The 12,523-nt window shown below is 35.9% G+C and overlaps 1 protein-coding gene across 4 annotated transcripts in view; it reads left to right on the top strand.

Moving 5' to 3' along the window:
• LOC138317519 (hemicentin-1-like) overlaps positions 1–12,523 on the top strand; it is a 56,578-nt gene that overhangs the window by 30,220 nt on the left and 13,835 nt on the right. For all 4 annotated transcript variants that reach the window (XM_069259256.1, XM_069259254.1, XM_069259255.1 and 1 more), the window contains 11 exons: positions 296–622; positions 1,104–1,388; positions 1,805–2,101; positions 2,369–2,512; positions 3,185–3,352; positions 5,442–5,741; positions 6,799–6,865; positions 7,517–7,794; positions 8,252–8,527; positions 11,402–11,695; positions 12,184–12,495. In XM_069259256.1, the coding sequence (XP_069115357.1) occupies positions 296–622; positions 1,104–1,388; positions 1,805–2,101; positions 2,369–2,512; positions 3,185–3,352; positions 5,442–5,741; positions 6,799–6,865; positions 7,517–7,794; positions 8,252–8,527; positions 11,402–11,695; positions 12,184–12,495 (2,748 nt within the window). The remainder of the gene's footprint in view (positions 1–295; positions 623–1,103; positions 1,389–1,804; positions 2,102–2,368; positions 2,513–3,184; positions 3,353–5,441; positions 5,742–6,798; positions 6,866–7,516; positions 7,795–8,251; positions 8,528–11,401; positions 11,696–12,183; positions 12,496–12,523) is intronic.

The raw sequence follows: 12,523 nt of genomic DNA, 5'->3' as shown, positions 1-12,523 counted from the left end.
TGCTGATTTAAAATGTGATGATGTACTTTAGGAACTCTATGACTCCAAAAAGCGCTATGAGATATCTCGTTTTTTTAACTCAATAAAAGCATTTAGAATATGTTCCATTGTACGAGATTAGCACCTAAACATGATTGTAGAGAAAATAGAATATATATAATGATATATGCTATAAAATGATAATTATATAATGTAAAAGATTATGATAATATAGACATAAGACAGTTATTACATTATAGAAATGTGACATTCTAATGTTACAAACATATAATTTTATAACAATTTATGCACTCAGTGACCCCGGTACCAACAGTTATACAATCAGCCGTGATTTGGGACCAAGCAAACGCTATTGCCAGCTATTATGAGGGACAAACGTACACAATCAATGGTACTGTGCCGAGGTTTAACCCTAAAACAGCAGCTTTTGGCTGGAGCATTGACAACCAAAACCTACCTCCCAATTACGTGGTAGAAAGCATAACAAACGAAGGGGTGCATGCATATACCTCAGCCATCGATGTTCTTATGACGGAAAACTTAGACGGAAAACAAGTCACGTTTAGTGTACAACATTTGGAGACGACGTCCAGCTCCGTGTCATTTACAATCAGCATATTGTGTGAGTAGTTATTTCGTTCGGTTACACACATTTTGTCATCAGGAGATGATTATAAGATCATCTTTATGTTTCTTATTCTTTAATGCTTCGCCTTTGATGTTAACGTTGGCTACATGTTTGCTGCGCCAAATTTTTTATGTTAAATACAGAATTGGTAAAATAGCATACTACAGTTTTCTATGATTGTAATGTAGCTGTTGGTTAACAAAGAATAAATACAAATACACAAAATGTAGGTATATATGCGTGCTAAAGTGATTATACATGTAATATTTACAACTGTGATTGCATTTATATTTGTGTTTTTAGTTATTATAATCACATATGAAAACACAGAACCTGTAAAGGAGATTTTGATACTTACGAAACATTTAATACAAATAAAAAACAATGAATTCCTAATGATTTACGAAACATTTAATACAAATAAAAAACAATGATTTCCTAATGATCATGATGTATTGTTTCATTTCATTTCCAGACAAACCCCGTGTATCATTTAGCCAAACCTCCGGTCAAGTACAACAGGGTCAGAACTATGTGATTACCTGTGATGTCACGTCTAGTTTACCTTTTAACATCACTTGGACGATTCAAGGCAGTAATACCCCACTCGTCAATGGAAACAAATATCAGATCTCGGGTGCAAATGGTCGAACTCTGACTATCAACAATGCTAATTTCTCTGACAGCCTGACGTATGTCTGTTCGTCCATGAACAGCGCTGGGGCTGGGACTACAGCAGAATTCTACCTTATCGTCTACAGTAAGTACAGCTAAAACATCTAAATCTTTATAGCTATATAATATAACCAGTGTGGTTTTTTCCGAAATGACAAATTTAGCTAAACCTTTTGATCGTTTTCTTTGATTTATTCAAATACGACTAGTCTATAAGTCAGACATACCTTTGTACCCTAAACCCAGAAAATCATACCTTCGAACTTTGTCATGCAGGGGTTGGAGGAGGTAAAATTGGGGATGGAGGTGGAGGGATTTTATTTGTCTCAGCGTGCTAAGAAAAAAGTTACAGAAAAAAGATAAAACAAGATTTGCCAAATAAAATAAAATTAATATATTAAGATAAATTATGAATATCAACTATATCAAATACCTTCTGAAATGCTGATGACGACTTTACATTAGGTTTTGTCGATATAACGTGACTGGCCTTGTTTACAGGGGAGGTTGGACAACCACAGATGAATGATTTTGATAAGTCGGTAGTAGATGGCACCACTGTATCCGTCTCCTGTAACTCCTCTGGAGGCGTTCCCCCGGCGACTATATCCTGGCAGAAAAATGGAGTTCCGCTGGTGGTACCGACACCGACGTATGGCAATGACGCTTCCAACCCTGTGTATAGCGTCATCACTTTCGTGGTCAATTTCAATGACGATAGAAATGCCATTTTCAAATGCACCGCCAGCAATGCTTATAGCAGTATCAGTGAAGAGAAAAGTTTTCAGGATGTATACAGTAAGTACTACATAATACCGTTAATAAGAATGTGACATAATATATATACTGGTCAGTAAGCGAGATTAATATTGTTGATGGACTATGCATGATTTGTTACAATTTTGATATTCTACCAAAAATATCTTACAGAAGCTGGTTGACTAACAGGATACAATGTACCAAAATTATTGCGTAAATTGATCATGAACTTTATGAGTATACATTGCACAAGGAAGTATTAATTAATTTCTCTTGTTGAAATCTGGACTGTTTTACCTGTTACAGTATTTTCCAATACGATGACCATGTCTGGAACTCAGCCGACTACAGTGACCGCTGGCACGCCCTACACCTTCTACAGCGAGACGTCCGAAATATACCCTGCTCCTCGCGTATTCTGGTTTATCAACAATGTCCGACAGTTCAATGGTATTTCTATACAAGATTCAAATAACTGTCGCGTTTAAAGCTAATCTGATATTTAAATTCGAATAAATGATAAATGATATTTATCAGAGTATTTAAGTGTTAACTAAATGACTTATTAGATCAACTAAATTCCTGGAAATATTTTTATTTTTATTTTTTTTTTTTTCGAACATTCAAATTTACTGTTAAATATGTTTCATTAGTGAATCCTGACGCGAACAAACGTTTCCTTTAGCAACTCAGCACACACCATATTGCACAGAAAAGGCCGTTGTTAAAAATACCGTTGATGTTGGTATTACGTAAAGATTTTTAAGACCAAGTGAAATCAAATTGACTTCATGTTTATCGTGCCCTGAACAAACACGTTATCATATAGTTCTTGGAGAAGCAAAGTAAGAAATACAGCTGGGAATATTTTAATCTAAGCATTGTATCTATTGGCGTTGAATTTTTATATAACTTTAAAGGATATATTAAGGGTACTTTTGGATGACTCCATAGCTTAAAGACTAAATTATTGCGTAACTATCTAAATTAATTTTATATACAAAATATTTTTTAATGCTGATTGCAGCAATGTATCAGCTAATTTAAATACATTCGCAGCTTTGCAAAATGGCTTTATCAGTTAAAATCTCATGAAAATGCTGATTTTTCTTTACTTCGTAGGTATCATCTACAACTTGACTTACACTAGCAGCAACACCTACTGGATCTATTCTTCCTTCCTCTTCACGCCGTCACGGACCGATAACGGACATCAAGTCACCTGTGTATTCGATCACAGTCTCGAGTCAGGGCTCAGCATTAACGCTTCACGTACACTAAATGTACAATGTATGTGTATACCATTTATGAATGCATGTTAACATGATCATATGATGTATGAAAGCATGAACAATAATACTGAGCTAATTTAGATATTACATTTACGTCATTAATGAGCGATATTCAATGTCAGTATATATATGATTATTTCGACAAGGTTTGATACAAAAATGTAACGTGCGTATTTACGCTCAATTTTCCGGGGTTGTATTAAATGAACTTTTTGCTAGTAACTTAATGTTTTTTGGTTGGACACTAAGAAATATATGCGTTAATAATCTATAAATGTAGCTACTTGATAATTTGGTACCGAAGTAACATAGTCACTTATGAAACTTGAAAAAATACAAAAAATGCTTGTTTTATTTACATATGTGGAGAACTAAAATCAGCGTAAATACGCGGTTACCCATCTTTAGGTATTGGAGGCATTTGTAATGTTGACGTTTTACCTGTTTATAATCTCGAATAAGTATCTATTTCGAAATTACTTTAAATAGTCTTAGAGGTTTTCTTTTTCAGTTGTCGGGTACTTTAAGATTTTAAGTTCGAAGTATGTTTATAACTGCATGAATGGAGTGAACACAGATAGATCATGTCAGCGATATTTTCATTGAAGCAATAGTTCGCGATGCAAAATCGTAACGGAAAATGCAAAATACTATGCTTCTTGATATAATTCAGATGTTGAAGTCTTAATTATATTTTTAAATTTTGATAATAGTACGGAAGACATAAGCTCAAGGAAAACAACAGATGAATTAATTGAATTCAGATTTTTTTCAGCCCGTCAAAATAATAGTTCTTCCCACTACTATTTACTGTAAAGTACGTGTTTTAACATGTGACACTAATATGTAGTATATAGCGTGTGAGACTAATATAACCCCTTCCCTTTCGATTCATTTATTGATGATGGTTTCACAACGGAAAACTTGTATTTTTCATGAGGTATGAGTCATGAAATAATCAAATAGCAAATATACAAATATGTAATATAAATAATGATTGTATATCATTTTGTCAAAGTATAAAATTAGGAACATTGTCCTGTAACACTTTCTATACTTCCAACAAGTACACTTCATAAAGCGATGCAATACTATATTCGATAGCTTTTAGACGATCTACACCAGGTATATTAGTGCCTGTGTTTAGTGATTTGTTAGTGCTTCATGTGAGAAAACATTTTACTCATTTCAGGCTGTAAGTATATCGTTGTGAGAAACCGTACGATCAAAAGGTAGCATACACGGCAAACATAACGCTCTCTTTGGGTACAAAAATATACTGTAATTAACGTTTCAATTCGCCGATTGTTTTACGGTTTGTTGCATCATATTCATATTCTTTATAGCATTCTGTATTTCCCAAAAGAACGCTGTCTTATAAAATTGTGTAGTTTTAGGCAAATAGCGGTATTTTGGATACGTTGATCTAGAGTATTGAAATCCCCAAAACAAATGTGAAAGAAATCGTTTTTCGGAAATATATTATATAAATGCTATTGTGTGTACGATACAACAAAACGTAAAAACGTTTGGTTTAGAAAAAAACGTTTGTTCTAGCTTATTTTATACTTGAAGCGGGCCTAAAAATCTGTATGATGTACTTTTCCATTTGATCATGTGACTTCCGATCGTTCTTTATGAGCGAATGATATTTACATCGCGGTCAGCGGTCAGTATTTAACTTGAATGGCGTTTTAACTTCAGTATACTTTATATATTTGTAAACTAAACCGTGCTGTTTGGTTTGCCTCTAAATGATTGTAATCGATGGAAGGATATATATCGTTCGTGTGATCGAGCTTATATGTCGGCGCCGTCGAAACGTTTTGTTTATTTCTTTAACTTTTTTAATTTTCATAGGACACGTTTGATTTAAATAGAATATTAAGAAGTTTTCGACTTTGTTAATTTTGATTTGACTTTCCTTCATTCCTCTTCAACGGTATTTTTGTAACATACAAAACAGTTATTCTGTTTATTCTGATAAGTAAAATTTGAAAGATTCCTTATTTAAAATGAAAAGAAAATAATTATATCTATTTTCCTATAGCAAGACACTTATTTTGATCATTATTATTCTATTTCAGTTGAAACGGACCCGCCCAGTATCGATGGCTTTAGTTCCAGTGTTTTGGAGTTCACCCAACAGTCGCTGCTATGTACTGTCAGTGGTGGTAATCCAAGGCCGGAGGTCAGGTGGTACAAAAATAACACCCTCATCCCCGGCACCTCCAACACAGAAATTACGGACGGACAAGGAAACCTGGTGACTCAGAACAGATACAACTTTACAGTGACCCAGGCCGACAGCTTTGCTGTTTACACATGTCTGTCACAACATGTAGTACGCAACTGGTCACAAAGTGTGACTCTTGAGCACGTCTTGGGTAGGCCAAACATCGTATTATCATTTGTTGACTTCTAAAAGCATAATAATTATAGTCAATACAAATGTGGACAAGCAGTAGTATTCCAAAAACAAAAGTTAAAAAATCAGTTAAATTCAAAATAATAAATTTTCAACTGCATATTTAAGGATAAATGAATGCAAAAATAATATCCATCTACATGTAGTCACGATAGGCGACACAATAACATATGATTTCTTGAATTTGTGCTATCAATTTCTAATAATAAAACTTAGATGTACTGTGGGAGAAGACAAAGACCAAAACCCAAGGCTGTGTTTAACGTCCAATGTTTGAAATGTAGACTGTGTGAACCTAACATATATTACCGTTACGTATGTGTTCAGAGACTAATATCCAAGGATATTTAATACAATTTACACTATATATGAAATAACACTAGCTGAATTTGGATTTAAAATGACAACTGTTTACTTCAGAATTATATTGACACGTATTTTGTTACATTGACATTGTTTGTTTACTAAATAAAAAATAATCTGTATCTAATTGAATCATATCAAGTGAAATATGTTGCTTGTTGAAAAAATCACTTACAAATAATTTTTTATACATGTATTTATATAGTGTACATATATTGTAAATGACACTTTTTCATGAATTTGATTTAACAACCCTTTGGCATACTTACTGTTTTATTTCCAAGCAGTTTCTGTAGTATAATGATTTCACTCTAGCCTTTCACAGCTTACATCTTGTTTTACTGCTTTCTGATATTTTTTACTATCTGATGTTTATATTTAGCAACTGTTTGTCGTTATTTTTATTATCCATTTGTTTTGACACACTATGTTTTGTCAGTTTAGTATTCATATCTGCTCTATAATCAACCCTTTTTATCCCATTTAACATTATGGTAAGTGATATTATATGTATATATAGATATATATATAACTATAACAAGATGTTATGTCCATTAATTAATATTTTAACATATATATGAACTATAGTGCAGAACCCATAACCCAATATTTGAATATTGTTTTGATATTATTTTACCACGCCTTTATTCTAGCTTCACCTTCGAACATCATTCTAACTCTACCGTCGGAACCATTGACTGCGAGCCAGCCAATTATTGGGTGAGTGCTTTGACGGTTTATACTATATTGAGCAGTCGATTTCACTTTAAATAAAACAAAAGAAACTTCCAGAACAAATGGACTTGAGATAATTCCCTTTATCCCGAGAGTAGAGCGGCTGATTCACCCGTTGTTCTACAGGGTGGATAAGCTGGATATGCAGTGCATTGTGTTGATGACCTTCGGGGATATGGTACAATGGGTAGCAATATAATGACAATCGGGAGATATAATTGTTGTAAAATGTCATTAGCAATGAAAACGTATCGGTCGGTTTACATTTTTAAAAGTACGGAATGTGTAAGTTATTTCAATCTATTTCAGGAGATATTATAACTCATTTCAGTCTAATTCATAATGAATTGGACGGTTTAACACTAGGTACCAAGCAGTGTCAAAATATTGAAAAACCGATGCTACCATGGAATGAATAAGAATTGATTGCAATTTCGATTTATCTCTTTATTTATTAGTGAAAAACTGTTAGTTTGAATATTGTTTTACTTTGCTAGATGTGCCATCCAAAAATCTTTAAATGTTTTGGGATTAGTCATGTTAGTTTCTCTATTAAGTTATCTCTATAGATTCCTGTTGTTAGGCGGTACGATCATCTTTCATTTGCTTGTTTAATTTTCACTTGCTGTTTTGCAGAGGTTCACCTAACTTATTGGTCGGTAGATCTTACGAGTTCAGAGCGGAGGTAGGACGAGCTTGGCCAGCACCAGTTATAGATTGGAGGGTAGGGAACAACTTCCCAACTAATCACTCATCCGTGTCCTCTGACAACACTGACGGCACAGTCCGCACAATATCTTCTCTGTACTACGCTCCATCACTCGCAGACAACGGCCATGATCTCACATTACTAGTATATCACCCTCGAACCTCGGCCACACCTGTGACTCAAACTGCGCTATTAGTAGTCCATGGTACGCGCCATTCATGCATACTGCCACAAGATATACACGTTGCAATTGCATCGTAAATGAATATGATAATAATACAACACAGAATTCTTTTGTTCTCTCTTAAAACATTGTACTTCATCTCACAGTGATTTCAATTGACTCACTGAAAGTCACATCAACGTAATATAATTAATTATTATATGGTAACCTTATTATTTTAAGAATCGAAGCGTTCATTCCTTTTTTATTTATAATCGTTATACATTTTATGTTTCATACTTTATACGTGTTCTTTGAGTGTATGTCCTCATTTTAACGTAATATCCAATTTTTAAATGTATTTCTTTATTGTTATAAAGCACGCCTTATATACCTAAGTGTACCTAAATTAATTTTTATTTTTATTCCTTCGCCACTCCATTTCTTTTATCTTTTATACCTAGGTGTACCTCACTTGATTTTTATTTGAATTCCTTAGGCACTCCATTGGTTGCCATCACGCCAGATTCAATTGATATCATTATCAATCAGAGTTTCATTGCACGGTGCAATGTGACGTCATCATTGAACTCCTATTCTGTCAATTGGTACAAAGAAAATGAGGCAATATCCAGTGACGCCAGGACCTCACTGAGTGGGGACTTTCTGACCATTTCCAGTGTTCAATTTGATGACAATGGAGCTTACCGCTGTTCTGCAACAAACGCCGCCGGTACTGCTATACAGAGTAACGCCATTACTCTCTCTGTTATATGTAAGTATTAACTGACAGGCGGTATGTTATTAGTTACACAGTTTGTTAGTGACCTAATATGGAAAAATATTGGGTCTAAAATAAACTTGTATCGCCGAGCCTGATACATGTTTATTTTTGACCCAATATTTTTCTGTATTAGGTCACTAACAAACTGTGTAAAGAATTTATCCCGTCGAAGACCCTTTCAATGAAGTAACTGCAAAATTCATTATGTACTGAGTATGGAAACCAAAACGACTCAAAACTTGAAACAATTTTCACCTCATTGAAGGCCCGAATGTGTTGTCATGGTCCATTTCTGTTAAATAATTGACAGATCGCCAGCTGTCAATCAAACCGCACGTGACTTTGCATTTTGTATTGTGTGCTACGATGTTTGCTCCGACATTGAATAAAACACGTGCGTTTGTGAGCGTGAGGCGTGGCTATATTACACCTGGCGATCGGTCAATCCTAAATAAGTGTTGCCGATCTCGGTTTGCTTTAAAAGTGGTCATAAGCGCTATCATTCAAACATTTTGTCTCCATCTCGTTGAGTGCCGTCGTTGCGAAGCGTTACTTGACCGCCATCTTGTTACTAATGACGTTAGATGCAAAGAAAGATAACTATATCATCCAAACCTGATACCGATTTCTACTTACCTAATACGACTATATATTGGATATCATGTGACGTCATTTTAACTAATAGGAATACAAGAGTTTTTCTGAGGCGGTATGTAGCTATATACGCCCATCTTGCATGCACATGACTACCTCTTCAGTGTCGAACCAATTGTCGTAAGTCATGTCAATATGGATTAATTTTTCTGATGTAATTGTACTCGATAATTTGGTTATAATTATTTTTTTTAATTTATCATATCCGATAGGCACGACTACTTCTTCGTTACTTTGATCGCATTTTGCTTCTGTAAGCACTCAAAAAGTTATTTATAGGAACGCGATTCGAAATCTCGATTTCGCGATACCTGTTTATGACTGATCAGAGTAATTAGCAAGAAGTTGGTTTAATATATTATTATTTCAATACCCTTATTCCATACAAACAACATTCATTGCTGGACTAAGGCCACATAACAAGACAGCAGTAGCACGTGGCAATAAGCATATTTATATATACCTGAAACTCTACAAAAGACCGATATCCCCGGCCGAATGCTCACTAGCACGGTGCCAGACAAGCGGCAACCAGCTGCATGTCCACCAGCATAGTGTCCAGCAAACAGCAAACTGCTGAATGCTCACCTGCATGGTTACCCGACAAACAGCACCAAGCTGAATTCCCACCAGTATAATGAGCAGCAAACAGCAACACTATATGGCTGTTCCCTGGGAAACCAGGCGAAAACAACTCTTGTGTAAGCACACCATGCTGGTGTGCTCCAAGCAGTTGCCAATGAAACACTGTGATGGCTTCTACAGCTAACACCTAAATTTGGATTGATTATCTATCTCTTGCAGAGTTACATCCCCCTATCACTTTTCCTCCTGAGTTTTGTCCCTTGAGAAACCAAGCAGACCTACCCTTGATACCCGTACAACTTAAAAATAAAAGGGGAATTTGCTTATTGATACATGCTGCCGCCTACTTGCCAGAATTCCGCCAAACAGAAAGCAACGCTTACTGTCCCAATCTGGCAACAACAAATTCCCTACGCCCTTTAATTTTAGCAGCTAAAAAACTACTGCATTGCCTTTTACGAATGTCTCAAGTGCTGAGTGAAAATCAGTTATAAATATGTCATTGCCAATATCAGACAAATGAGTACCATCCCTACGAAACAGGCCTTGACAATCAAAAGATATCTTGTATGGTGTATAATTCTCCCCCCCCCTAAAAAGCTCCCACTACTTTTCTACCTTTCTTATTTATCCGTACCCGCTTTCTCTCAACTGCCCTCGAATTTCCAGTCCCATACCAAAACAACCTACACAAAACATCTGACCAGACCAGGACAGTGTCCATGCATAGCTGGTGGAGCAATTGGATATAATTTGCTATTGCCTCTTTTAACTCGGCACATGGGCGGTCAACTAAATCATTGGAGCCCAAGTATATATCATCATAGACGGGTGACCTGCCTGACTAACTGACAACATGTGACGGACCTTAGGGATTAAATCCCCCCGAATACCTCTCCATGTAATGTCTACTTTATTATTCTCAAGGTAGTTGTTCAGTCTCTGTATTGCCCTCTTCTCTACCCAATAAACTAATGAAGACCCAATGATCCACACATCTGTAATGAAGACCCAATAAACTCATCTGTCCTTCTCTAATTAATTACATCATGTACCTTCTCTAGCTCTACTGCTGGCAGTGCTGGTACCTCTGGCTGCAGACCAAGTGGAGTCTGTTTCTCGCCAGCGACGGTCTCCGTCCTTCTTGGGAGAGGAACTGCTCGCCTTCCTCCCTTTCTTTTCTCTGGGGGCGGAGACAAAGTCGCCCCGGAGCCTCGCCGCTTCCTTATTCCCAAACCTCTCGGCATACTTACGAAATCTGTCAAAATCAAAATTCTCTGCAAACATGTGTCTTGCTAAACCTGTCGATGACCGGATGTTAACTTAGCATGCTGGGATATCATTCTATACAATGCTTTCCCATGCCAAGCGTTACAACCACTGAAATATGTAATTACTGTAAAAGGGGGTAATTGACCTTATAAATGACACATACTAAACTTCCATGATAGCTTCAATAAATATGATTACCGTAAACGTCTGTAATCAGTATTATATAAGTTTGCTGTTTAAATAGAGTCTGATAATTTTGTATTAAAACACCCATAATACATATAAAGTTAGACCGACACCTAGGCAAATTAAAACAATGAACTGTAATATATTAATTTCCGATTTCAATTCCAGCAGAGGGTGGCCAGCCTGCCATAAGCGGATTTGTATCGACCCCAAATGAGAACGACATTTTGGCCATGAGTTGTACTTCTGCTGGAGGAGTACCCACACCCACGGTCAGCTGGCTGAAAGACGGCGTTAATGTAAACGCAGGAGATTCCATGAGGACAGAAAATGGAGTGATCTATAAGACTAGCACGTGGAACTATAATGTGGCGTATGCTGACCGTAATGCCAATTTTACATGCCTTGTCTCAAACAGTGTCGCAAACCTTACCAGAAGCAGACAATTTACTGCCGTGTTTAGTAAGTATCGGTAAACATTATTAAAACAACATAATACCTTTATAATAATTCTTTGAATAGCTGATTAATTTTTTGAATCACTACTTCCTTTCCTGCTTGACAAAATATTGTGTCTGGAAAAAGAACCGAATTGTCAATGAGAGAGTAAACAATTTGATCAATTTTAATAAACATAATGTAAAGTTACATTTCAAAATAATATATTTCCAATACATAAATTATCAATTACATAAAACGAGTTGTTGGCTTTTGTGTCATAGATGTTTAGGTGGACAAGGATTCTTAAAAAGTTTTAAGCAAGTAATTAATCTGCTTTTAATAGTATCTACTGTAAAGGATGAATTAAGTCATTAGCAAAATACTACATTTCGACATGTTTATCTTTATTAATTAGATTATCATGAAAGTCATAATAATGAATCGATAGGCAGATCTGTAGAAGGCGGAGGTGAAGGCGCTATACGATTTTGTTACATTTGATTTTCCAGTTCCTCCTGCAAGTGTTCCGAATGCTGTAACCGGTCCGACCACTACCACAGCAGGATTCCAAACGACTTTCTCCATCAACTTTCCGAGAGTCAGTCCAGCCCCACTGGTCACCTGGGCGATAGGAGGAGTAGCATTGCCCAGTAACGTACCACCAGTGGTGTCGGTACCGACCACGGAAGGAGCTCTCAATGCCACGGCTAGCGTCACTTTTACACAGAGGGCTGAATATAATACTAAAGCACTAGTTGCTACTGTCACTCAACCACAGTCGGGAGTAGTGTTTGACGTGTCAGCGACTCTCACTGTAAAATGTAAGTAATATTCTGCATAATATGACTA

Source organism: Argopecten irradians, chromosome 3 (assembly GCF_041381155.1).
Source record: "Argopecten irradians isolate NY chromosome 3, Ai_NY, whole genome shotgun sequence".
Lineage (NCBI taxonomy): Eukaryota > Metazoa > Mollusca > Bivalvia > Pectinida > Pectinidae > Argopecten > Argopecten irradians.
The sequence above is the reverse complement of the archived record's forward strand: the minus strand, read 5'-3'. Positions and strand labels throughout refer to the sequence as shown.